Below are 25589 nucleotides of genomic sequence, written 5' to 3' on the forward strand. Positions count from 1 at the left end.
GGTTGCAGGCTGCTGCTGGGAGAACAGTGATGCCATGAAGGGTGATTTCATGGAGATGTTATTAAGTTGCAGGGCAAGCCCTAAGGGCAATAATATTTTAAGTTGAAGCTGCTCTCTCTTCCTCCCACCAGAAACTGTGCAGCAAGGAAACAAAATTGTTGTGAAACAAAATGGCTTGCAAATTCTCGAGAAACAGGAGCAGGATTTTCAGGCTCTGCAGTGATGAGGAAACTGCCTTACTGGCATTAGGAACAGGTATCAGTGTCCCGAGATCCCTGCTCCCTCAGGAGAGGGTATGCGGTGTCGCCTCCCCCTTAGCACGGCAGGTAGATGGCAGCCACGAAACACGGGGTTCAGCACAGAGGTCACAAACTCCTCACCTAACGCAGAAACGTGTGCGCCGGTACACCCACACCACAACACCCAGCCTGCCTGCGGCTGCCCCGCACGCTCGGGGCGTCAGCTGAGCCCTAAATGAACTCCTGACTTTTTCATTAGCCCGTAAAACACTTCTTTGCACAGAGCTGAGCCACAATCCGGGCAGGGGGCAACACAGGGGCTCGGGAGGGGATTAGCAAAGCACAGCGTAAATCCTCAGCAGATGAGGCTCCCGAGCTTGTCATGCTGTGTGATTGCTTTGGCAGGGGGCGGGGGTGACAGGCCATTCACTAATGACAGCCCCTCTGTTTGCCTGAAGTGGTTTTTTATTTTTTTATTTTTTAAGAGTTTCATTGATGGAAAACAGACCCAAATCCCTTGCTTGTCTTAGTGACGTCAATAGAGCCTCAGCACATTGTCTAGAGATCATGTTCCACCCACTTGAAAAGGTGATGTTTATTTAAATACAGTTTTCATAGAAAGGGAAGTTGGATGAGACCCAAAATGCTACTCAGAAGTGCAAACAGCATCGGGGGCCGGGGGCAGACGTCTCAGCGTGCTGGGAGAATCCCCAGGCACTCTGCCGCATTTCGTCCTGTAACTCCCCTCTGCCTGGGGTCTGCGTCGCGCGTCCTTCCCCGAGAGCTCGCCGCCTCAGCAGCACCGTCGTTAGCACCGTCTGTGGGAACCATGCTACACCGAGACCCGTTCGGCACAGCTTGGTAAGTCGTTTCCCACCTTCTGTCTCACAGGGGCACACAGCTCCTGTGACAGTAATGACAGACCAGCTCGCCTGTGTTTAACATCACCCAGCCACTTCCAGGTGGAGACAGGTACGATGCCTACATCACAGATAGAGAAGCACGATACAAAGTGAGCAAGTTCAGGGAGCTGAGTTGGCAGAAATAAAACAGTAAGTGGGTTGAGATGTGGGTGCAAGGAAAGGGATGGCTGGGGAAGGGCCCCTGCTTGCAGCCACAAGCCATTAGATCGACCTAGCAGAGTCATAGATCTCACCCTGACAGATGATGGGGCCAGCCCAGCCTTCTTGCACTGGTGCTTTTAAGTCCTGGAATGAGAGACCCTGTCTTGAAAGGGCCGTAAGACTGAGCCCCACACAGACCAGACCCTCTTATCTGCATTTCCCCTGCATTTCAGTGTGGTACTGCTGCTTCCTCACTTTCTACACTAGGGTGTTAAACGGCTGCCAAGTTCCCTCTGCGGGGTGCTGCCTTCCTGTGAAGCAGTTCTCCTCTATGAAAAGCCTTCAAAGTGCTCTCGTCTTTCTCAAGGTAGTCAGAGGGGTACAAACATAAAGCACTTGGACAGCAGCCCCGAGCAAGGAGAGCATGTGGTTTACTTGCACAAGTGCCCTTCCTATAGAGTAAGCAAGGCCCATGGCCCTGACTGAATTGCTGTTACTGATGTTGAGCAGTACAAACCTCTCACTCCTAATCAGTTTGCCAAGCATTCCCAGCACTTTCAGATTGAAAGTAAATTGTGGAAAAAAACAAAAAACCCACAGTTACTCCAAAATCAGAAATTCCTCAGCCAGATCTAGCAGCAGTTTGGAACCATAGTCCTTCCACAGAGGAAATGCAGCATAACTTTGCAGACCTTGTGAAATTCAGTCTCCCTGCAGGTGGAAGAGATTGTCTTCATTCCAAACACCAGACAGCCAGAGGCTAAGCAATATGGCCAGTGTCATCAATGGGGATTAAAATTTAGGAGCCCTCTGTTCTCCAGCCCTCTGGCCCCCATTTCTCTCTTGAGCTGGAAGCAGAAGCTGGAAGACCCAGAGAAGCTGTGAAACACTCTTGTTCAGCCCCTGCAGGGCTCCTCCCTGCAGAGCCGGAGCTGCACAATCTTAAGGCTTTACCCTGCAGACCTGAGAAATGATGAGCCCTCGCAGAGAGCAGTCGTGGTCTCTGGGAGATGCTGGGGATCTGGTCCAGCTGAGGAACCATCCTCTCCTGACAACGTGCACGTGGGTGATGGAGCTGAGGGCAAGCTGGAACACCCTGTGCTGGCCGGGTGCGGGGAGGCTACGGGGTGGCACCAGATGGCTAAGCCAATTACACAACATTAATTGCATTGCACAGGCTGAGGGAAGGAAGGAGGTGACTTCCTCCTGGGGGCTTTGCCACGTCCTGCTAAGGCAAGCCAGCCTTTCCGGGGAGCAGCCCTGGCAGCTGCCCAAAGCGGACAACAGTTCCTGGTGATTACCTGCACTTTTGTTCTGGCCTTGTCCCTGGCAAATGCTTTAATTCCAGTCAGAAAGATAATTTGTTTACCATTGGGAAGCCTTGCCACACAAACCCTGCTCCGCTGGGCCAGGGCAGGTAGCACAGCAAGGAGGTTCCGCAAGGGATAACCCACGTATGGAGCATTGGCCATGGCAGTAGATTGCAGGCTTGGAGAGCTCGCAGCAGGATCTGGCCTGAAGCAGCACATGGTACTTCCCCAGAAGGGAAAGGCGAAGGGCCCTGCTGCCTTACGCAGCATCCTCTGTTGCTGCCACTCAGTCCTCACAAGGATTCGCCTCTCTCCTGTAAAACAGGTCTGGGACCCCGGTACTTGGGTCTTCCAGGAGCTGGACAGAAAATTTGCAAACAAGTAAATTCTGTGATGGATGTATGCTGCTGCTGTGTAGGAGAATTGTCTAGCAGCAGACTGGTAGATGCACTCTGGAAAGTCCCAAGAGGAAACCTCTGTGAATGAGGCTTCTCACAGAAACTCTGTCTTCCCTGTCTCTGCAAAGGAGCCACGCGTGACTGGTGAGCTACAAACCTCACGGCTTTACTTCTCCCTGCCTGTATGAGCTCAACTTTTCTAAACCACCTCCTGTTTTAATGGCATTTCATTTTGTGATTCAGCAAATCTTGGCTGCAGGCGAATGAAAAGCCTTCTGAACAGGAGGAATATTTCCAAAAAAAAGAGGAAAGAAGAGAGAAAGTGAAACACTATCACCGTCAGCACATATCCCCATCATCCTCTGCACACTGAGCCTTGCTGTCTCTGCATCTCCAGATTTGGGCGATGATGAATAGTCATCCATAACAAGCTTTTGGGTGAGTGCTTTATCTCAGAAATAATTATCTGCCTTAATTATTCTCTTCCTCAGGGCAGTAGTGGCCAGCTGAGAACTGACATCTGGCTTTCATGTGCCTTTGCTATGGGGGAGGGGATCAAATTCTCCTGTTTTTCAACCTTCATTTTTAAAAGAAAAAGCAGCAAGAGGGCAGGAGTTGCAAAACAGCCTACAGGTTTGAGCAGCATAACTCCCACAAAGACAGTTGCAGCAGGTCTGCGGAAAGACACTTTATAAAGTCAGGAATATTTTTGAAAATCCCAGACTCCTACATTTTAAGAAGATTTCCCTTAATATACTAAGGCAACAGCTCCTGCCAATTCATTAAGTTCAGAGACTTTTTTCCAAACCATGTGTGTAATTTCTTTAACAGACAGCACAGGAACTCAGGCATGGATTACAGCTAGCCAAAGGAGCGAGAGTTGAGCTCCCTCCAGCCTCTGCGCAGCAACGGGCAGCAGCACTGGGCTATGCGCACCCATCACTAGGATGGGGGGATGCTGGCACCACACCAGGCTCTTGGGCACCACATGGTCCAGCTGGGGGGCAGCAGGGATCCCACCCTTTCTGTCCTTTCCTCCCAGTCTCTGGCAGACCTTTCTTGCAGTCTGGTCTAAACCAACACACAACACTTGAGCTGCCCCATATGAAAAATAGTGTCACGCTCCCCCCCTTGCAATGAACTTGCCAGGTTATACGGGAGCTCCAGACCCACCGTTCTCCGGAAATGCTCCTCCTGACTTGGACAGGGCTGCTGCTGGCCAGGGGAAGTGGTAGTGCTCTCTGCCTGATGGATTTGTCTGGCTGAGCTCCTGATCTCTGCGACACAAAGCTTCGGCTCTCCAAGACAGGCAGGAGCCTATCTCAGATGGAGTCATTTTCCCTGGCCCTCTCTCCTCTGTCAGGGAAGAGAAAAATGTTTGCATCTCTGCAATGCAACTCAGTTGGCCTGATGGGTTTTTGTCACAAACAGCACCAGAAGGGAACCAAAGACACGACAACAGAAAGCAAAAATTGCTACTGCTCCAGGCAACACATGTAGGGTCTCTGTTGGGCAGATGCAATTACTTCTCCATAGCCTGGCATAGAAAGGGCAAATCTGTAACCCCAGAGGCCACACTTTCGCTGTAAACAAGAAGAAGTTCCCAAGATGAGGAGAAGCACTGACTCCACTGAGCTCTTCGTCTGCCCTTTGTGGACCACACAGCCTACAACCATCAGCCACTTCCCAAGAGCAAGCTATAAACCAGCCCTGACAAAGCAGACCTTCGCGTCCCTCCCCCTGCTTAACTGAATAGCTCTGGAGTCACTTCTATGGACGTGACGGAGACCTCCTCAGCCCTGTGAAGGCAACGCAGTCCTGGTGCCTCTGCTCCCCGCTGCACCTCCCCAGCCTGCCCTTCCCACCTTCCACCCTCTGGGATCGTTGTCTCAATTTGAAAAGGCAGGGGAGGAGAATGACAAACCTGCATTGCTCTGTGCCTGTCATCTCTGAGCTCTCCTGCCCTGTCAACTCTGCTGTCTCAGGGCTAATCCCTGGAGAAAGATGTTAGGAAGGTCATGTTCCTGGAACTCCAAACTGGGCAGCTAGGCAGGAAAGCACTGCCCCATAGGGACAGGGCTCTCTGGAGCACTTGCTGCCAACTGCTGGGCAGCTCAAGAATCTGGCTGGGCCACTTGGGAGCTAGTTCTCGAGTTCTGGACTTGGACTCTCTGCACATCTTTTGAGTATCATTTGCCTTTGGAAAATATTCACTGTCACCCACCCAGCCCACCTCCCTGGGGAGAACTGCTCTCATTTCCATGGTGTCTCTGCACAGCCACCTACTGCCAATGTCCCAGTGGGACAAGCAGTGCTTGGGTTGGCTGCTCTGCCAGTGAGATGCAGGCTGTTCACCTCCTTGGTGATTTCAATGATCTGTCTGCAGAGCCCTCTGAGGGTCCTGGCACTGCCTGGATCTCCAAGGTGGCCCCTACAGCCCCAGCCTGGTGCATACCCCTCACGCACAGAGGATGCATGCCCCAACCATCAAATGCTCAGTGACACTAGGGAGAGAAAGCCCAAACAGACTGGGGTGGTGTTGCAGATGCCCTCCGTGCCTGGGGGCGGCATGGCTCAGCTCCCCTTACCCCACTCCACCGCTCCCATCCTCAGCACTGCCCTGCCACTGTCCTCCCTCCCTGGAAAACCCTTCACGAGGTCTAGGCTGCCCAGCTGGTGCCAGCAGTCTCCACGACACAGCAGCTGCTCACAGACTCCTTCAAGAGTGAGGCACTTACCTCATTTCCAGGCACAGCACCTGCCAGGCAGGAACGGGCAAGGCCAGCAGATGATGTCCTCTCCTTGCGACTACTGCTTCTCTCGGGCTGCCCCAGCACAGTCCCATCTGCCTCCAGGAATCTTCCCATCAGTTCTGGATGCAAATCCTCTCCTAGGCTTTGTGGCCAGAGCTTATGGGAGGGAAGGGGAGCTTGGCAGCAACCTCCAATCCTGCTCCAGAAGAAGAAGGTCACCCGTTAATCTGTCTCAACGACAGGCAGAATTACCTCAAGATGATTTAATCAGGAAGGCTTGGGCAAAGAGCGCACACACTGCATGGGAACCCTCAGAGCTGGTCTCCCCATGCCCCTAGCACTGGTGGGCACAGCACTGGCCGGGCTTCCCCTCTGCCCTCCTGCCCAAACCTCCCAGGAGCCGAGTGGAGCAAAGCAAAGAGCTGGCACGTGGAGCAGGGCAGACTTCCAGGCTGGAACTACAGGTGTGGCAAACAGGGCTCCTGGCTCCTCCAGTGGCCTTTGGTATCTTGTCTCCCCATCATGAATGGGGAACAGCTGGGGAAAGGCCCAACAACTCCATCTCCACTTTGGATTTTAAAGGACAGTGGGAAAACATCCTGCCAAGCCGTGGGCTGAGGAGAAGCCGCAGTGCCTTCCTTGGTGGGAATGATGGGGAAGATCATGCCCATGTAGAACGAGACTGAGCTCCAAGGACTGCTGCTCGGCACGGCCCTTCCCAGCACAGCGCAGGCCTGTGGGGCGAACAGGCACGAGGCCCACGGACATGCTCAACGTGACAGTTCGTAACAAAAGCCAGGGACCGGATTGTTTGGTTCCTGAGCAGGGGCCGCACACGGACAGCCCACAGCCTGAGGCTCCTCAGCGGGTGAGCGGCTCTGCTGGTGCATGTCCTCCAGTAGCCAAGCACTCACAGGGGACAGACTGCTCCTGCTCCACAAAGCTCACAAGCCAGCTGAAGGACAGATGCAGCAAGCAGTGGAGCGGCTGCAAGAGCAAATAGCAGGGGCTGCATCAGGTTGCTCTGTGCCCTAGCGATTGTGCACAGCGAGACGGTTCTGCCCTGATGCCCTGCGGAAAGACAGGGAGGGATTTCCCAGCTCTAACGGGAATCTCTCCTACCAAACAGGAGGATTTCCCTGTTCTCATCTTTGGGACACACCCAGCTTCCCATCCGGCTTAAGGGACAGGATCATCAGCAAAGGCTGGAAAACATCCCCCTCATCTAGCTGGTTTGTGTGTTTCACCAATTAATTCCCTGTTGTGTTTAAGCCCATGGCAGCACAGAGATCTAGAAGTTGCCTTGTTCCCTTCCCTGAGAAAGATAACACAGGGCTCAAGGTCTTGCAGTGCCTCTGTTAAAGATTGCTCCATGTTATATTTAAAGCTGGTTCTCTACAGCAGGAGGGTTAAAAATAGCAAAGGTAGCACAGAGGTTATAAATAACTGCATAGCCAGGGCCTTAAACGGCTCGAGGTTACTAACACAGCACAGTTAAGTCTTTCTGTAACTTGCAGTCAGAGTTCAGGTAAACCATGACTAGAGAGAGCAGTTCAACCCCACCTCTTTTTGGAGATGACAGTTTGCCTCCATTTATTACCTGGCTGGCTGGCTTAAAGCTATTCTGCAGGATAACCAGCGAGTCCTGCATGTGCTTGGGGACCTGGCAAGCAGAGGAGCAGGGAGGAATAAAATCACAGCCATACACTTCCTCCTACGTGACTGCCCCGAGGGCTGTGCCTCGGGGCTGGCAGTGTCCCTCACTGAGGCCTCGCAGCCCAGGGCTGCTGGTTCAAATACCAGCAACAAGAAGTTACCTGTGTGGCCTGGAGGCAGCTTAGCAACCGACGTGACCGAGGGGCATGGGGATGTGTCCAAAGCCAATGCATGTGGGCAGGCAGGCAGGTCTTAACCGACAGAGAGGTTTGGGGAGGCCAAAGTCTCCCTCGCAGGGGCTGAGGCACATTAGCATGGAGGGCAAGAGAAGGGGAAAAAAGCATATTTGCACAGTGGCGGTCACACACATCCCCCCTCTCTAATGTCACACCCGCAGCTCTCCTTACTACCGCAAGAACCCCTTGCAAATGTGAACGGGGAAAGGCAATCCCCCTTCTGCACACAGACTTCTTGAGGTCATGGGCCCAACGCGGGCCTGTGGCTTGCTGCCAGCAGGGAGGACAGTTTCCTCCCCGCTGGATTAGCGGGATCCCAAGGCAGGCATCACGACCTGGCACAGACCCAACGCTGCCAGTCCCGAGGAAGGGCACACCGTGATGAGGGGCAGAGGGAGGGTCATGCCTTGAGCCAGACTTACGAGTATGAGTGATGCTCCTGCAAGTACTCGTGGAGCAGCAAACCAGGCCCAGCATCCATGCAGAGGCTCCTGCTCAGTAGCTTTGCTGTCTCCCACCAGTGATTTGTCATACAAAGAACAGAAGGCAAGTCATGGAAAGCTCTGTTGGGGGGTCCTGGCTGTGTCCAGGGAGGAGGGCTGGGATTTGAACACTCAACAGCTCCTGTAAGTCACTTCAACTCTCATGTTCCTGGCAAGAGGTTCAGCCCCTTCGTGCTTTGCTGCCTGCAAATAGCACTGACAGAGGCAGAGACATTCAACAGCAGATCAGCTTCTGATGCCAGAGACATTCAAGAGGGCCTGTGATCCATCTCCTCATGGCACTGAGAGCCCCAGCCAGAAACCATAACCTCCCAGGGACTGCAGACAAGACATCCCCCAGTCCTGGACTACAAGACCAGGAGCTCAGGCTGATCCAGCCAAAGCCAAGTGCAGTTTGACCAGCAATTTAAATGGAGCAGAGGGAATTCAGCCTTGGAAAGGACTGACTTGTGCAACCTCATCTTCCTGCCTGTGGATTCTGACTGTGTCAGCCTGAAATGCAGGCAACACACCTTACGGGAATTTCTCCATGCTAGAGCAAGAACATGAGACCTTCTTCCTAACCATGTGTGCCACGTACGTACTACAAGTAGAGGAGCAAGATCTGTTACTGTAGGAGCCTCAGTGAAAATGCAGAAGCAGAACAGCCCTCAGTCATGGCCAAAGAACAGAAAGCAGGATGTGTACCCAAGAGATAAAACTACCTGTAACTAAAACAAACAGATTCTAATGCCTGTGTTCTTTCTTTAAAGACCTCCCCTCTTTTGTCTGGTTCATGTTCCAGGAAATCATTTCTCACTGATAAAATTGCAACAGCTCCATCCTAGAGATGGAGGCATGGAGGAACTGACTGATGGCTGGGCCAGTAGCCCGCCCACTGACAGTCCCTCCAGCACTAAAGTCACTTTCTCTACAGCAAGCTCACACAGTCTGTTACAAACATTCAGCATAGTCCCCGGGCTGATGTTCAAGCATTCAGCCCTTAGAGGAGGGAGCAGGTTTTCAGGAGAGCTCTCATTCAGGCAGCCAAATCTGTGGGCAGATCCTTTTAGGACCTCAGCAGACTGGGTGCTTCAAAAACCAGCACAGTGCCACACGTCCTCCTCTGGGGACTCTGCTGCACAGCCCCCCATCCTGTGAGATGCTGAGTAGCGTCTAAGAGCATCCTTCAAGCAAGTGAATAGCGGAAAGCCAGCCCTGGCAGTCGCACCACGCCAAACGCCTCGTGCCCTCCCGTCCCACAGCTGCAGATTTCACCTTGTCCGTTTGAGTCACAGCGGGTGGGTTTCCACGGCTGAGTTCTCCTTTCACTAGCCACACGCAAAGGTCCATGGCGGGGACCAGGCTGAAAGCCTCGAATTTGAGCTGCACATTCACAGAGTACTCCAGGGGCTTAAACTCCAATCCTTGACCATGACAGCACCTACACCACTGCTGTAATGAAGAAGAAACAGTAATTTATCAACCTTTCCCCCTAATATCCTTCTTGATAACAAAGAAGGCAGAGAATGAGAGATTAGTCACTAATCTCCCCATGAAAATGAAACTCTGAAAGCTCAACACTGTGTCCCCTTTGCGTGGCTGTGCACAGGGGGACAGATGGGAAGCAAGTGTAAACAGAAAGGTAGGACTTTCCTGATGAAAAAATCCGTCTCCCCCCCACCCCCTTGTTTTTCTTTCTATCTTTTTTACAGCAGGGTATTTTCTTTCAATGATGACAGGTACAATTTTCCCAAACTGACATCCTAGTTTTGTACCTCCATGTCCCACTTCCTCTGGCACTTACACAGAGATAACCCCAGGGACTGACCAACATTGTTCTGATGACAAATGTTTGCAAAGCACTTTCTGAGGATGTGAAGTACCACAGCAAGGCTAAAGTCCAGTCCCTGGTGCAATACAAAGATTTCTAGGATCTCCATCTCTGCCTTCGAGAACAGCAGGGATCCATCACGTGGAGCTCTGCTCTCCTGTAACAGCCTCTGCTGCAACAAGGTGCTCCAAAGGCAAAAGTTTGTTCTATGGGGCTTTACTCACGAAAAGCACAAATAAATGTTTCCTTTGGCAGTGAGTGCACTGCAGTATGTGAGAGTGTGGTGAGAACTGTGCTCCCTCCAGACTCAGCAGCAAGCTGTAACTCCACTCACCAGCTGAGCTCAGTAAAACACTGGATGATGGGTGAGCACTTTGCCTTCCCACAAAGCAGCAAGCGCTGCTCTGTCCATCTGCAAATATGTGTGGAAGAAGCAGAACTAAGCGTGTCATTAGGAACTAGTCCCACAATACAAGAAATAACAAGATCTTTGGAGCAGGAACCACTTCCAGCCCAGCCTTGGTGGTCTGAGACATAAGGCTCCCTCCTGACAATGCTGCTGAGATGAGAAGACTGCTCTCTGTGGAAAAGGCCATGAGGAATTCAGAGATTACTATATTTCAAAAAATCCCCTCACTTATTAGGAGCAGTGTGAGAGTCTAGAAATCTTGTTTTCTTCCCTGGTGTAGAAGGGAGAATGTTCTACGGAAAAGCAGAGCAGGACTGAGTCAGGACTTCACCATACCTTGCTTTGACACTGATGCAGGCACATATCTTTGGACCTCACTTTGTCATGGCTCCACTCCTCCACTCCCATGACACGGGGTCATTCAGTCTGACTTCCCAGATCACACCCATCGCCGCAGGGTAGCTAAGCTCAGAGCAGAAGTTGCCTCTCTCTCCGGAGCAGCTTGCAAGACTTAATTGATGCCTGTTTGTAAAGTCGCTATTCAAAGAAAATGTGCTCAAGTCAAATCAATTGCTGTTGTTACTTAGCTTGTTGTGAAAGTGCTTCACAGCTGGGAGCCTTCCAACCTGTGCACTGAGCAAACAGGTCGCAATTTCCTCTGCTCCTCCAGCAACCCACTGGAATGGCAGACAAAGGTGCAACCTCCCTTTGGAGTCCCAAGCCACAATTGAATTCTCGCTGCAGCTCTCAAAAGCTCCTTCGATATTTATTTAATGACTGACTAAGGGTTGATGCTTTAAAAGCCTCCTGAGAACAGAGTAAAGCTGCAATCGCTAAGAGGGGAGAGGCATTCTCCTTCATGTATCCTGTCTCCTGCAGCAGTTCAAGGGTTCTCTCTCCACCCAGCCCCAGCCGTGGCTGGAGCTGCCACTCATTTGGAGGTGCTTTCTCTGCCAAGACTCTCACTTCAGGGTTTCTGAGGCTCAGAGGATATGCATACTTTCGCTTAACCCTCCTGCGTACGGTGAGGCAGCCGGACTCACTGCTGCTTGCAAGTTGAGTTTGTCTTGAAGCAACATTGCCTGCGCCCAGAACAAAAATTCTCCCCTGTCCTCCAAGGACTTCTGGGGATGACCTCCTCAAAGAGCCAAAAACCTGCTAGCTTATCTTTGCCCTGCCCAGAGCACCCACCCACTTCTCACTTGGTTTGTTGCCCTTCTTGCACCTTCTCTTCCCCACTTGCCCATGCTGGTCTCCACATTTCTTCAGTCTTTGCTCTGTTATTTGCTGCTATTATCATTCCCCTCGTGATTTTTTTCTTTCCCAGTGAGGCACATGCTGCTGCTGCATACCAGCCACTGGCCCCCCAAGAAGTGATCCACGGCCATCTGTATGGAGAGGACAGAGAGGAAAGTCAATGAGAGGGCCTCAGCTTTAGCAGCCTAGGCTGCCACCTGAGCAGCCCCCAAGGGAAAAGCTGTAAAGATGAAACATCAGACTTGGCCCCAGCACCAGAGCATCCATCATTTTGTGGCTACAGAGCACGACCCCTGCGTTGCTGCAATCCTGCAGGCTGCCCAAGGCTCCTAGCAGGCTCCCTCTGCCCCAGCCGAGCTGCTGAGTTGTCCTGGACTCTCCCTGCATCCCAGCTCGGACAGGGAAACGCTGCTTTATGGGCCATGGCTGGGAGCCAGGTTGCACAAGCCACAAAGCGCCACACACTTAGTGGTGAGGGGGAAGTAAAGGGGGAGAGGGGAACTGATGGGGGGTTGGATGCTTGGCTTTCCAGAACAGAGATTTACTTCGTTGTACCCAGTTTTTCCTGCCTAGCCAGGAGCGCTTTCTTTTAAACACAGTAAAACCAACAAGACATGAAAATGATTGTGGCCACACCCAGGAATTAGAGGTATAAGCTTGAATCCCCCCCCTAGTACTCGTCTGAAAGTGAGAAACAAATAGCAGCTCTCTGTCAGTAGCCTGTCAACTGAAACAGCATATTCATGGAAATCCACACCATAAAAACACAGCTTCAGAAGTGTTAATACCAAAAGCTTCTGCTCACCTACGCTTATCTCAGCCCCACCAGCGGAGCCAGAGCACAGATTACAGACACAGTATTAGCATGGCTTGGAGCTGTAACACAAAGGTTCAACTGGGTGGAATGTTTCTCTCGCTCTTCGGGTGGGTCTCGTCCTGCGTTACGACTTTTGTGCCACTCTGGAAGAATCTCAACTTGGACTTAAATGAACTGGAGATCTGGAACATGGGGCTCTGGCAAGTCTGCATAATCCAGGAGGAAGGAGCCATGGAGTGTAAAGCCCACGAGTCCTTCCTTGCTCTGCCCCCGGACCTGCGGGCGTCCCGAATCCTGATGTGTCTTTCAAACGGACTGGGGTTTCTTGGATTTGTTCTCTCTAGTCTGGGGTTGGACTGCTGGAAAACATATGAAGAGAAACCTGAACTAAAGAAACGGCTACTGCTTTCTGGAGGAGCAGCTTTTGGCACGTCAGGGATTATGACCCTCATCCCGGTTTCCTGGGTCGCCTATAACACAGTGCTTGAGTTCTGGGATGAAACTATTCCTGACATTGTCCCAAGATGGGAATTCGGGGAGGCAACATTCCTGGGGTGGTTTGCTGGCTTTTTCCTTGCAGCAGGTGGGTTGCTCCTTATCTATACTACCTGCTTAAAAAGGACTGAAACGCCATCTATGCCTGCAGCAGTTTGCCGCCAACATGCAGCGATGCAAGGTCCAGCTGGGATGTCACCTTGGAGCCACCACTCACCCCCCAAAAATGCGGATCTGGTAATCTAAGACTTTCAGCACAGTGTCCTGTGCAGTTCCTGGCTGTTCAGATTTCAGAGACAGTTCTCATATTTTACAGGATGATTTGCTAATTCCTAAGACAGGGTCACAGATTTTTTTTTCTTCTTGGGTGTCTGTCCATTTCTTTTTTTTGTTTGTTTGTTTCTGTTTTTTGTTTTTAAGAGCAACAGCTTTCTCTGCAACACTTGCAGACTGAGCCTAGCATTCTAAGCCAACAAGGCAAACATAGAGCAGTAAAGAGCACTTCGTATTTCTGGTTACATTTGCAATATAGTCACTTCTTGATTACACTATGTTAGCATTTCCCCGGAAATTTCCAATAGTCAAGAATGTAATCATTGTAACATCTATGTCCAAACTAAAAAGTTCATTCCTTGAATGTCCATTTCACTTTGATGTATTCAAAATAAATTATTTCAGTTGTCAGCAGTATGTATTTGTGCTCTGAAAATATAATTGCATCTCATACAATGTATGGAAAGAGTCAGGATAAAGAGTCTGCGCTTTAAGAAGCAATGCTGCAGTTTGAATATTAGTTTTGTTCATCTAGGGAAGCTTAGAAAAAAAAAGAAAGATGGAAAACAAAAGAGATGGAAATCAAAGAAAAAAAAGAGTTGATACCAAAAAATTGTGCTCCAAAGGCACAAAGCCAGTGGCAACATCCTGTTCACTAGACTAATTTTCTCATCACTGAGATGAGAGAGTCATAAATGCGCCACAGACCTTCATTTAGAAAGTTTTACAGCTGAACTGTTTATCTGTGCATACAAAGCAAAAGCAGTATTTTGTGGGTCTCTTTAAAGATCTCTTCCACATTTTCTTCATTTGGCTTTAAAAATGAAGCCTGCTTATATGCCTCTGTGATACTAACAATATCAAACATCAGGCTGAACTGATACCAAGAATCCTGACAGAAGCAAAGGCAGTGTTACAGTACTATTCAACAGCTGAGTTTACCGCTGTTTTAATCCGTTTGCACTAAAAGCCATGGTCGCATGATCAAAATGAAGGAAGCCCCCATCAAAACCAGCATTCCTTTGGGAATCAAAGTTCACTTTTCTTTAAAAAGTTCTGTTTTGTAATTTGCACTTTGCTCTAGCTAAGCTGAAGAGTAGAAAAAGAAGTACGCAGGGAGAGAGAAAGAAAAGAGATTATTCCCAGAGTTTTTCCCTGCTGCCTGGACTTAGGACATGGCAGAAAACTGCAGCCAAGCCACAGTAGAGATTCCAAGAGCTCTGAGCTTCCTAAACAGTGCCACTTCCCCCGGCCTGGCACATCTGCCAGTCGCTGCCTCCGCTGAGGCACGTTCCCTCCGTGAGCAGGACCCTCCTTCTGTGCAGGATGTGCTCTCCAGCTCAGACAGAGATATAAAAAAGGTCCCATTCACAATGATGGGCTTTGGATTTACCCTTACATACACAGTCAAAACCTGGAAATTACTCTAAAAACAAAACAAAAATAGAGCCTGTCAAGAACGTACAAGTAATTCTGACGTATTCTCTCTCTGGACTAGTTCTGCAGCCACCAATTTTCCACTACCTATGCACAAAACCAGAATTGCTGTTGCTGTTGACTTGATGGTCTGAAAGCATCCTCTCCTACCTTCCCTAAAGCACGATAGCAATTCAGCTGGTTGCAGTCAGTCATGCACAGAGTTAAGAGGGGCGAGGAGGGCACTCAGGAGTTCTGTTTCATGCCATGTCCTTCATAATGAAGATCAAGCAAGGCAAAATATAGGGGCCAGAAGGGTAGCATTCTTGGCAGATGAATGTGCTTTTCAAAGATTTACACAAACTTTTAGCTGCCCTCTAAAGGTCTGACAAACCCACAAAGCAAAGAGACTCTATTTTGCCTATAATTTGTCACCCACACCCTTGGGAAATGAAAATATGGGGGAGGAAAAAATATGATGACCAGACTGTGAGTAAAGGTTTCTAGCTTCAGTACATTCCTCCCTTCAAGCCCGACCCAAACCATCTAGACTTGATGGGCACTGGGGATTGCACTCCTGAGAAATCTTCATTCAATTTTTCTTTAAAAGCACGGTTTGCATACCTGTTGGTTATTTCATTTCTGGTAGCAATTTAAAATAACAGGGGAAAGATACTGCCCCATGACTGCATGAATAACTGGATTCTCCTAATTCAAGAATCTTTCCCAAACCACATCCTAATTACCTGCAGGTGAGAATGGCTTGGAACGCCGCAACAGTATCGCAAGAAATTACCTTGAAATTATGAGTCATCTCTTAGCTGAGAAGAGTGAATACAGTTACTGAGTATGTGGTGCCAAGATCTCTGTTTAAAATGCTGAATGGTTTTATACATTGCAGTCAGACTCCAGAACATGAGCACCATAAGAAATAAAACAGAGGTGTCATCATCTCACATTGCTGGAAAGAGCCACTGTGGACTCTCCATGAAGACAATGTGGAGCACAAGATAGTAAGGTTGAAATAGCAGTGGCCCTTGCTCCATAACATCCCCTTAATTGTAACAGGCATGGCTCACTGTTTGCACAGGGATAGCTTGAATTTCTTTAGGTAACAGTGTCTCATTTTATTCTAAAATGCTTGGGAGAATACAAGGTGAACCCCAACTGCTACAGGAGTTATTTGTTCCTAACCAGCTAGGAAAAACAAACTGACAGAACAGTGGCACCTTGCTGACAATTTTCATTCAAACATAGCTCTGCTAATTACAACTATTTTTGTACTAAGAAGAAGTCCTAGAAACATCGGACTTCAGCTTGTCAAAAAACCTCACCCTTGAGTATTTCGACCACTCTCTTCCTTACGCTGCTGAAAGGAAATCTGTATTTTGTCAGAGCAATGCCAGCCAGCAGCAGCAGGTAAGAGTTCCATTATAATGCAGAAACCATGTTAGCAGCTCAGGAGAGAATTAAATGTTTCAAGTCCTACGTTAATAAAGAAAACTCTGAGAAAATTTGGCTACAGGAAAGTATTGCTTTTCCCTCCTCTTTACTAATTTAATGTGACTGCGTTATTTACGGCTGCATGCTTGGCAATGGCAGATTCTCTATTCCAAAACCCACAAGTTAATGCAGAACAGCTTGAAATGGAGCATTAACAGTGAGCAGAAAAGTTCTCTGAACACTGTCTACAGGAAAATACTGTGAAGAAGGGGAGATACAAGTCCCAGCATCTCCACCAGCTGCTGCCTGCCTTTCTGAGGAAGTCCTGCTTCCCGAGCTGTATAGCACCTGCATCCCATGGGTGAACTTTATCCTGCTTCAGAAACCCCCCCACTCTTCTCTCTGCACTTGTCCCATGTGCCTAGATCCGTCTCAGAGATGGGCTGTTATCTCCAGACACTGCAGGGATTCAAGATGTGTGTCCTTTAGCTAACTTACAGCAAGGCAGAATGTGAAACTTCAGGTACACTACTTAATCTTGAGCAGAAAGAAAGAACACCTAGACAGAAAACCAGACAGCAGAATAACTCAAAGTGCAGCTCGGCCTGTCCCACCCTTATTTAACTTCAGAGGACTGAAGATAGGCACTGACACACACGAGGCTCAGTTACATTACAACTTGCCTTCATGTTACAGCAACTAACAAGAGTGTCAGCTGCAAAACAAACCAGCAACAAATGCTTGTTGCGAGTCGTATTTAACCCCAGGGCAGAACATGACCTGGCTACTTTAGAGTTTACAAACATGATAAGACACTGTTGGAAACTTTGCTGTATTCAAAATTTTTCGTGACAGATTTCTTGGATGCTGATCAGTGATGGGCTGACACATTAAGAACTCTGAGGAACAAACACAACTGTATGTTCATAGGCACTAAACTCATCTATTTCTATGTTACAGTACATAAAATTCCCACACACTGTCTTGGCAGCAGCAGGATAGACCTCCCTGAGCTACCAAGTGCTATGCTTTCTTCACAAGAGACCAAAGGTGTAAAGCTAGCACTTGCACTGTTTTGGCAGTTTTGGAACTTCCTCAAGCTACAGAAATTTCTGCATCATTTTGTCAACAGTGTTTTTTTTTTTTTTTTTTTTTTTTTTAAACTCCCCTTTCTTCATATTAAGGCCAAGAAGAGTCTTAAGGTATAAAAATGGAGCAAAAAAATGAAGGGAGCTATTTCATTCTAAAATAGAACAAATGCTTTTATTGCACTTTTATAAAACCTGCATAGTCCTAACAAACAAGATTCCCCCCCTCCACTTACTCGGAACATTTGGCTGAAACAACTGCCATAGTTCAAATGTAATTACAGGCTGCCTGGAAAAGGAAATTCAAATGGGGCACATTTTTACAGAGGGATAATAAGAAACCTAAGAGCTGATTCTAGCCTTTGTAGTTATCATCATCACTAATCCAACATTAAAAATCCACCAGAGGGAAGGAAGAAGTTTATTTTCAGATCCGAGAGGGGAATTTCCTTTGGGGGGTATTTACTTTAACTGGTAAGCTATCACTGTAGCACAATTGCGCAGGAGACGATCTTTAAAGCTCTGTCCTGTGTCCTGGCACTGCCATTATTTGCTTTTGCCTTTCTCAGAGGAAGAGCCCTGCATATTTTCTTTTGCCAGTTAAAACACAAAAGGCAAATGCCTGTTTGACTTCACTCAACTAAAATATGCAGCTGCATGCATGAATGCCCATATTATACACCCTGTGAGCCATCGTTCCTCTCTGCTCCCTGGTCACACAATTCAGACTTCTGCTAGCAGTAGCTTGGCAAGATCTGAACTGATAATCTTTGATAGCTTTTATATGTAATTTAGGAAGATGTAAATGTGTTTGACAGATCAACGACAGTTAATAGCTTAGCTCATCAGATGAACCGGTCTCTTGCTCTGCTATTTTCACAGTCCCAGGGATTTTGCCTGCTGGACAGTCTAGAAAGTTGCCAAAACAGAAGAACCTTCTGATACAGTCTGGGGGATAAAAGGCAGATTGTATTGCCAGCTACTTAATTGTGTTGTATTAGTACAGTGGTTCATGTCCTTTGCATTATCACATAACATTTTATCTTAAAAGTGCAATACTGCTTTTTATTCATTCATATATACAAAGAATACAGGTCTGAATACAAATCACCTGTCCTCCTCCCTCTCCCACTGAAATATTGCCTGACAGAAAGATTCTGTGCAGTTAGGTGGCTTACAGTATACCACGTCAAGCTGGAAAGTCAGCCATCTATTTTACAGTCACCGTTGAGGCCCCATGAATGGACTCCATCACGGCTGCAAAGCGGCTGCAGAGGTCGTAGGGGGAGTTGGGCCGGATCTTCGGGGGCTCTTTGAGCACAATAACCTCTGCAGAGCAGTCAAGGAGCCTGGGGAGCAACTCGCCCAGCTTCAGCTGCAGGTTTGCTGTCAAGGGGGAGAGGACGAGATAGTCAATGGCACTGAAACAGTAAAAGACCAGATGGCAGAGGGTTCAAGGGCTGCAAGCTAAAAAGCTGTGAGGCCTTTTCAAGATTGATCTTCCAAAGCTGAAAACAGCTCTTGTCCTGCACGCAGGGATAAGCAGCGTCTGCTGACACAGAAGGGTCATCGCACCAGCTGCTGGGCTGGGTCTCGTCAGTCCTCAGGTCCTGTCTCTTTGTGTGTGGAGACTACCAAGGGTTCAATAAAGAGGAAAGCTCCACTGCCACCTAGCTGCACTGGGGATAGTGCCAAGCGCCACCAAGATACTACATTTTCTCTGTTCAGGAAATAACTGCATGTTTCAAGGCTACACTCAAATGCTGACTTTACATTTAAGCAAAATAGAGCATATGCTATGGCCTTTAACATCTCAGACCTGCGCAGGTCTGCCCATATAGAAGAGACAGCATTCAATCCATGGTAAAGAAGGGCCCTTTGGGAGCTCACCACAAGCTCCAGCCTCAGACGGCATATTAAAGGACAAGGACTTTTAGATGAAGAAAAGTAGGCAGAAAGTGGCGACACTTGAACTAGCTCACGTGATACAGGAGGTACAGTCTACTTTTGTTTCTTTAAAATCTTTCATTTAAGTGCCATTAGGACAAACCGAAGAATGGGCTACTTGCACATTAGCCTAAGTGTATCCAAGATTTATTCTCTACAGCAGTATTTTGAGAATAAACCTCTGGTTTTGCCTTATCTTCCTATAGCAAATTTACCCTCTGTTGATGATAAAAACAAACAGAACTCCCTAAACCTTCACACACAGATCAAGGCAGTCAAAACCAATCTCTTTTTTAAAACCTGAGAGGAATCATGGCTCCAGACTGCAGAAGGAAATACTTAAAGACAGCTATCCAGAACCAAAATTCAGCTACAAAGAACAAACCTCTCTTTACAGGGCAAAGATCCTCTGAAATCTGTTTCCCCATTCAGTCCTCTGTAATGCTGGTAAACAAGACTATTGCTTAGATAGATTTCTAATTATTAATTCTGGTCTAATACTTTTTAATAATTTGTAATTATTAACAATGATGGGGAAAAAATTATTTTCAGTGTCCTAGAAAACTTGGAAAACTTGCTCTTCCCACCTGGAGAGAATCATGCATTTGCAATTAAATCTGCCAGCATTCACCTGCCATCTATGGGAAACTCTCAGTTAAGTAAGACAAAACAAAAACAAAACACACCCAGATGATGCTGAGCCATTCTTTTTAAAATAGTTTCTCGCATTTCAATGAACAGGAATCCTTCTGCAGCTTTAGAGCAAACAGCAATTAAACTCTTCCTCAACATAATTCAGTTGAAGATGCAAATACACTTCTCCTGGCACAATCTTGATCAGAAATACCCAAGCGTGCTACAATGCAAATGCTAAGAATCCAAGGAAATGTTTTAAACGGTCCTTTAATTCCTTTCTAGCTAAGGCCTAGGAACCATCCCAACCACTTGGAACACACAGTACAAAAAGGGAAGTCAAGCAGCTGTTCCTTACCGTCCATATCTTCTCGTCCCAAATAGGAGCACCAGCGGTTTCTCATGACCTCAATGGCATCCAGGTCATCTTTTGAGATGTCATTGTTAATGATGAGGTGCATGCAGGGGATGATCAGCTCATTCAGGATGTTAATGCCCTCTGCCACACGAGCCTCTTCACTGCTCACAAACAGAGATGCTGCCATGTCGTTCAGCTTCTGTGGGAGGAGGGAAATCAGGGGACAGACCTTTACAAAGCCAGCACAGACATCAGGTAATCACCATGCTGTCAGGAAAGCCACACGGCTCAGCCCCTTTCACCTGATGGCCGTGCAGAAACACACAGACTAACAAAACCAGGTGCCACATTCTTGTGGAATATCAGCCTTTAATCAAAGGAATCACATCAGAGAAAACAAACTGCTAAAGGATTAGAGTGGCAGCATATATATAGTTCTGGCTTTAAGATGCCAAGATACAGATCTGCCTTTACCCAGATTCCCTGAAAACTGTATCCCACATTCCTTCATCAAATTATCATTTGTTAGATTTTCATACTACCGCTGGCACTCAGTAAGGAGCAGAAGCCACGGTAACAGGCACAAGAGATAGTTACAGGGGTCTTGGCAACCACAGAGCATGAACTAAAAACAAATCTCAGTTTTATACTGTTTTTTCCCTAGGGAAAAGGGCATCACCTTTTGCTTACAGAGAGAAAGCTATTAACACTAGAAATAAAAGAAAGGGGGGAAGGCAATGCTGGAACCTAATGGACAGAAAATAATACAACTATTGCTTTTTGAAAAGCATAGATTTAAAACCCAAGAGCAAGTTCAGCAGTATCTGAACCTTCCCTGAAGAAGCAGCACGTTAATAAAATGTGCTCATACAAGGGGATATTATGGCCTGATCTGATTCTTTGAGCAATGTACATTTAGCAGTCAGTGAGTGAACTGAATCACAGAGCAGGCTGCTCCCTCCCCTGCCCTCCAAGAATGAGTTTAGAGCTCTTCATTACAAACCAGGAGACATTTTCTTCTGTACAAGGCAATCAGTGATTCATTCACTCCTCTGCTGGGTCCCTTCATCAGCAGTGTGGTGTTACTTTGGTAGGCGTAGACCAGGTAGGTCAATGACTCCTGGTACCTAAGAGAAGAGTGTCAGCTGTCCAACCCACCAGGTTTATCAGTGTCACAAGCTGCAGTGAAGTCAGTCATGTCAACTCAGGAAACATTTTCCACTCAGCCTCAATGCTAACTAACATCAAGCCTGACAGATAAACTTCATTTCCTCACCAAAGCATAAACAGTTGTTCTATGTCAAATAATGACACATTCCTTTTTCCCCAGTGTGCCAAACCAGCATCTTTGGAACAGCCCTTTAAAGACAAGTTTGTGTACAATTTAGCCAGAATGTGAGTGCCAGCTTTCACATTATCTGTATTGGTCCCAGAACTTTGCACTTTGGGAGAATGCTCAAAGAGGTGCACAGAACAATATTTTCAGTTGCTTTACATATTTCTAGTTTATAAAAGAACTGGTGAGAAAACATTTAAGAAAACAACTGCTGGGTTGAGCTTCTTGAGTCAGCCAAATCAAAACAATTGGTAGAGACTAGGTCATTTCAGAGAAACTCTAACACACCCTGCCCAGCCTCTTGTCAGTCTGCCCACTTGACTTTGGCAGCCCATCACTGAGAGCCACCTCAGAATATAAATTCTGTTCCCATCCGTGAACGATTTCTAGAAGAAGGCAAGTTTTCTCCTGTATTGTAAAAATGAGTTCAAACATCAAATCTTTCATAAAATGGAGCTGTCCTTCTCTGCACTGCACTATTTATGTAACATACAGCTTCAAAAACATTGGTGGGGAAAAAACACTCATTTTCACTTCTTAAGAGTCCAGAGGACTCCAAAACATGCTTTAAAACAAAATATGGCATCCAATACAGGACAATTTAATTTTAATCCAGGATTCCAAAGAGCAAAAAAAGTGATGGCAATCATTCCTGCAAACTCATCTCTGGGAATGAGAATACAAACCTCTACTGAGGAAGAGATTAGTGGCAAACCCTAAGAATCAGGGTCAGAGGCCTAGCTAGTAACTCAGCATAATATTTAAGCTGTAGAACGAGGTCAGCTCTGCATTCAAGAAAAGGCTATTAGCAAGTCAAGAAGAAAGCACATCTCGAATACCAGATTGACCATCACAGGTCAGAAGCAGTAAGTACTGTCAAAGTAGCTTGTACTTCTAGGCTGTAGCTAATCTTACCCAAACATCCAATTAAAATTAACCTACTTTCTATTCTGGTACAGCTCCAACCCTGTAAGCAGGTAAACAGACACCTTGCGAAAAAGACTGTAGTCTTCGTGCCACCTCTGTTGAGGAATAATGAGAAAAGCAGAGCGTCAGCTTCAGCTGTAACATGCACACACAGAGTTTTACATTCCTTCCCAATCCAAAAGCGTACCAGATCTTACCCTCCGAGGAGTCTAAAATTCTCTTGTAAGACATAAATAAAACAACTCAATTTAGTCATTTGCACACACATTCCCAAAAGTTCAGGAAATTCCCAAGGTATTCATTCTTACTTTTAACCACCACTTTCTGAACACACAAACTTCAGATAGCAAGGAAGTTACTTATAGGCACGCCAGCTACTGCTTTATGCACTTGCACTGTTCTGCACTGTACTCCCGGTTTCCCACATGCTGCTTTGGACAGCACGAGTACTGACAAACATTAAGAATCAAAAGTGGCATTCTGGTCCCGTACCTTATACTCCTCCATATCAACATCGTCAGGGCCGATTTCTCTCAGCTTAGCTCGTGCTACCTTCATAATGCTAATTGACCTGCTCAGTATAAGCAGAGAGGACAAAATCAGAACAATGATGCCAGCTGTGTCTGATGAGAAAAGCTTTATCCTGTAATCCAAAGCACAAACCTTTCATCATAGCTGAGGTTTTTATCTGCAAACTGCTCAAGAAGGGTTCGCTCCACAACCTGTTTGGGAGCACTGTTTTGCAGGAAGTAAATGAGCACATGTTGCAACCGGGCATCATTCTGAGGGGTTGGGGTCTCTTTTGCAAGCAGATAGAGTCTGGAGTATTCCTCATGGAACGCCTATCAATGAAATACACACACTAAAACCTCCGTTCTTCTGCCAGTTTGAATGCTGCAGCGGTTGATACTAAGCTTGCAGTTGATAGTAGGCTAAATGCCTTTCAGAAAGGGTGGGGTATACAACTCCCTTAGTTTTGGGAATCCTCTTGCAAGTGCCAAAGTTGTAAAAATCTATTGTATACCTCTTATATCTGTATTAAGATGCAAGAGTGATTTATATTCCTGGATATTAATAACAGGAGATTTTTCCCATGCCATATTTTTATTTAAATCCTTTTGCCTGTAAAATCTAACAGCTTCAATATTCAGCAGCATATATTCTTTCAAATCCCTCTATCCAATGCACACATTTTTTAGGACACATTTTACAAGAAAGGTTACAGTAAGCATGCATATTCAGGACCAAAAAAAAATTTCACATGAGTCCTGGTTTCAATTAAGTGGTTGCTTTCTGGGATTCATACCAGAACTTATACAACAGATTCTAATAGATACCCAAATAAAACAAATCTACTTTTCATTATCCAGACTGAGAGAACTGCCAATAGTAAAAGAATAAGTTGTATAAACAGTGAAAAGTAAGTAAAAGCTGTTGTTTCTTCTGAGAGGAGGGGAGCTCTTACAACCTCTAAAAATTGTTTAGAACACAAGGATATGTTGTTACAATAAGAGAACAGAAACAGACATGTGGGTCACAAAAGCCATTAGCTAAAAGAAAAACTGCATGAAATGTTCCCTTCACATTTGCGATATGTCAATATAGCCTACATTCTTCATTTCATGAAAACAGACGTTCATACTACTGGATTTAGCAAACAAATAAGATACCTTAACAAGCCCTGCTTCAGACCCATCTCGATCAAAGGTCTGGCGGGCTTTTGCAATAGCGAGGATCACACCTTGCATGGCTGGACTCAGCATCACCTACCACAAAAGCAGGAAAACAAACACAAACAAGAACAAGGAAAACAATGACAGACAGAAGAAGAAGAAGAAAAGGCACGGTGAAGAAAAGAAAAAAGTTCAAAAGATAAAGTTTAAAAGAAATGGTATGAATACAGGTGGAATAAGCCAGAGTTGTGATTTGATTCCACCTATCACATGCACTTTACATGCAGTTTTTTTTCAAACACTTAAATGTGTCATTCCAAGCCTTGAGTTTGTAAATTCAACAGGTGAGAACACAAAGCACACTAATCATATCCCCTATATGTCCCATGCAATCTTTTAAAGCAATACAAATAAGAGAGCACTGCCTGTGGCAGAGCACTTCATTGTGCTAACTTCACACAAGCAAATATTAAACATACTCATGTAGTAACTAGCTCAATATTTCTATATGTGAAATGCAATTGTACTTGTGAAAAAGACTGAACTGACTAACTTCTAAAATGATGCTCGAGTACGTATTTGAGGGGGATTAAACAGTCATGTTCAAAAAATCCATAGCTAAGATACTGCAAGTTTTAGCAGTCCTTCTTAGGACAAACTCTAACTGAAAATAGTAAAGAGGCTTGTAAATAAAGTAATACAGCTAGGATCAATTTTGATACAGCTGTGACAGAACAAAGACTTAAAGGAACAATGTGCAGATGTAACGATTAAGTGCTTTTACAGAGCTGCTTTTCTGATGGCATTTAGAGATGAAATTATTAGAAGATTTGGTCTGGCCTTCCTTATTTCCACAGTGGGAAAATTAATTTTGAAAATAACATTATTTCCTGACAGACTACTATCTTACCCAATCTTAGGAAAGCTCAAAGCCAACTAACCGCAAAGTTACAGGTTAATGACAGACAGTAATTAACTCCTGCACTGGGTTCTGTACCTCCTCATTATATCCATCTGCATCAGATCTAACAAGAATCTTCCCCACACTGGGGATTTCCACTTCAGAGACCTGTGAGCTAGTTTGGCCAGCAGACACTGTCTCTTTAGCATCCTGTGGTTGTTCTGCCTGAACTGTAAGGGTTGTTTCTCCCGGATGGGCTTTCGTTGGGTCTACCTCCTTTGGCTGTGGCAGCAGAAAGAAGAAAAAGAGTAAGAAAAACAAAAGCAAAACACAGGAAAGCAAAAGTGGACTGAGTTAAAGGTGGTACAGCTACAGAAATGGAAAAAGCAGATGTTTATTAAGAAGAATACAAAAACAACAGATGGCTGTTTCTCAGGCCAGGGCTCAGTTCTCACCTCACAGAGAGCCGCCTCTACGCCATTCTTCTCGTAGGCATCGGCTGTGTTCGCAATGGCCTGGGCAGTCTGCTCCTTCGCAATCATGGCATGTTCAGAGGACAGTGAACGCATGCTCTGCTCACAGACTGAAGACTGATCTGTCAAGGACAGAGGTGTGGTATTACTGAGCATGAACTGCAAGACACA

The 25589-nt window shown here is 46.7% G+C and overlaps 2 protein-coding genes and 1 long non-coding RNA gene across 10 annotated transcripts in view; 1 reads left to right on the forward strand and 2 right to left on the reverse strand.

The window, feature by feature from the left end:
• Nucleotides 1-804: 804 nt before the first annotated feature.
• LOC136994056 (uncharacterized) lies at nucleotides 805-11140 on the reverse strand. Its single transcript, XR_010886289.1, has 5 exons — nucleotides 10718-11140; nucleotides 9417-9593; nucleotides 8079-8354; nucleotides 5750-5960; nucleotides 805-1220 (listed from the first exon to the last, which is right to left on the reverse strand). It is a non-coding gene; the product is annotated as an uncharacterized lncRNA (long non-coding RNA).
• A 1309-nt stretch (nucleotides 11141-12449) lies between these two features.
• On the forward strand, nucleotides 12450-13671 carry CLDN25 (claudin 25). Its single transcript, XM_013943497.2, has one exon. It carries the CDS (start codon nucleotides 12504-12506, stop codon nucleotides 13194-13196), a length of 693 nt encoding a protein of 230 aa, XP_013798951.1. The 5' UTR covers nucleotides 12450-12503; the 3' UTR covers nucleotides 13197-13671.
• A 4536-nt stretch (nucleotides 13672-18207) lies between these two features.
• USP28 (ubiquitin specific peptidase 28) overlaps nucleotides 18208-25589 on the reverse strand; it is a 31473-nt gene continuing 24091 nt past the window's right edge. For 4 of the 8 annotated variants that reach the window (XM_067310290.1, XM_067310289.1, XM_067310291.1 and 1 more), the window contains 9 exons: nucleotides 25401-25540; nucleotides 25042-25227; nucleotides 24042-24137; nucleotides 23035-23213; nucleotides 22864-22942; nucleotides 22387-22466; nucleotides 21112-21235; nucleotides 20109-20307; nucleotides 18208-18556 (listed from right to left, as the gene is read on the reverse strand). In XM_067310290.1, coding sequence (XP_067166391.1) covers nucleotides 18381-18556; nucleotides 20109-20307; nucleotides 21112-21235; nucleotides 22387-22466; nucleotides 22864-22942; nucleotides 23035-23213; nucleotides 24042-24137; nucleotides 25042-25227; nucleotides 25401-25540 — 1259 coding nt within the window. In that variant the 3' untranslated portion in view covers nucleotides 18208-18380. Of the gene's footprint in view, nucleotides 18557-20108; nucleotides 20308-21111; nucleotides 21236-22386; nucleotides 22467-22863; nucleotides 22943-23034; nucleotides 23214-24041; nucleotides 24138-25041; nucleotides 25228-25400; nucleotides 25541-25589 lie in introns of those variants that run through there. The other 4 variants (XM_067310292.1, XM_067310294.1, XM_067310293.1 and 1 more) reach the window with 4 other exon arrangements.

This window comes from Apteryx mantelli, chromosome 23 (assembly GCF_036417845.1).
Source record: "Apteryx mantelli isolate bAptMan1 chromosome 23, bAptMan1.hap1, whole genome shotgun sequence".
In the NCBI taxonomy this organism is placed as follows: Eukaryota; Metazoa; Chordata; class Aves; order Apterygiformes; family Apterygidae; genus Apteryx; species Apteryx mantelli.

What these genes read in the sequence shown, in the direction of transcription:
- CLDN25 (XM_013943497.2), top strand. Translation starts at nt 12,504, where the DNA reads ATGGCTTGGAGCTGTAACACAAAGGTTCAACTGGGTGGAATGTTTCTC.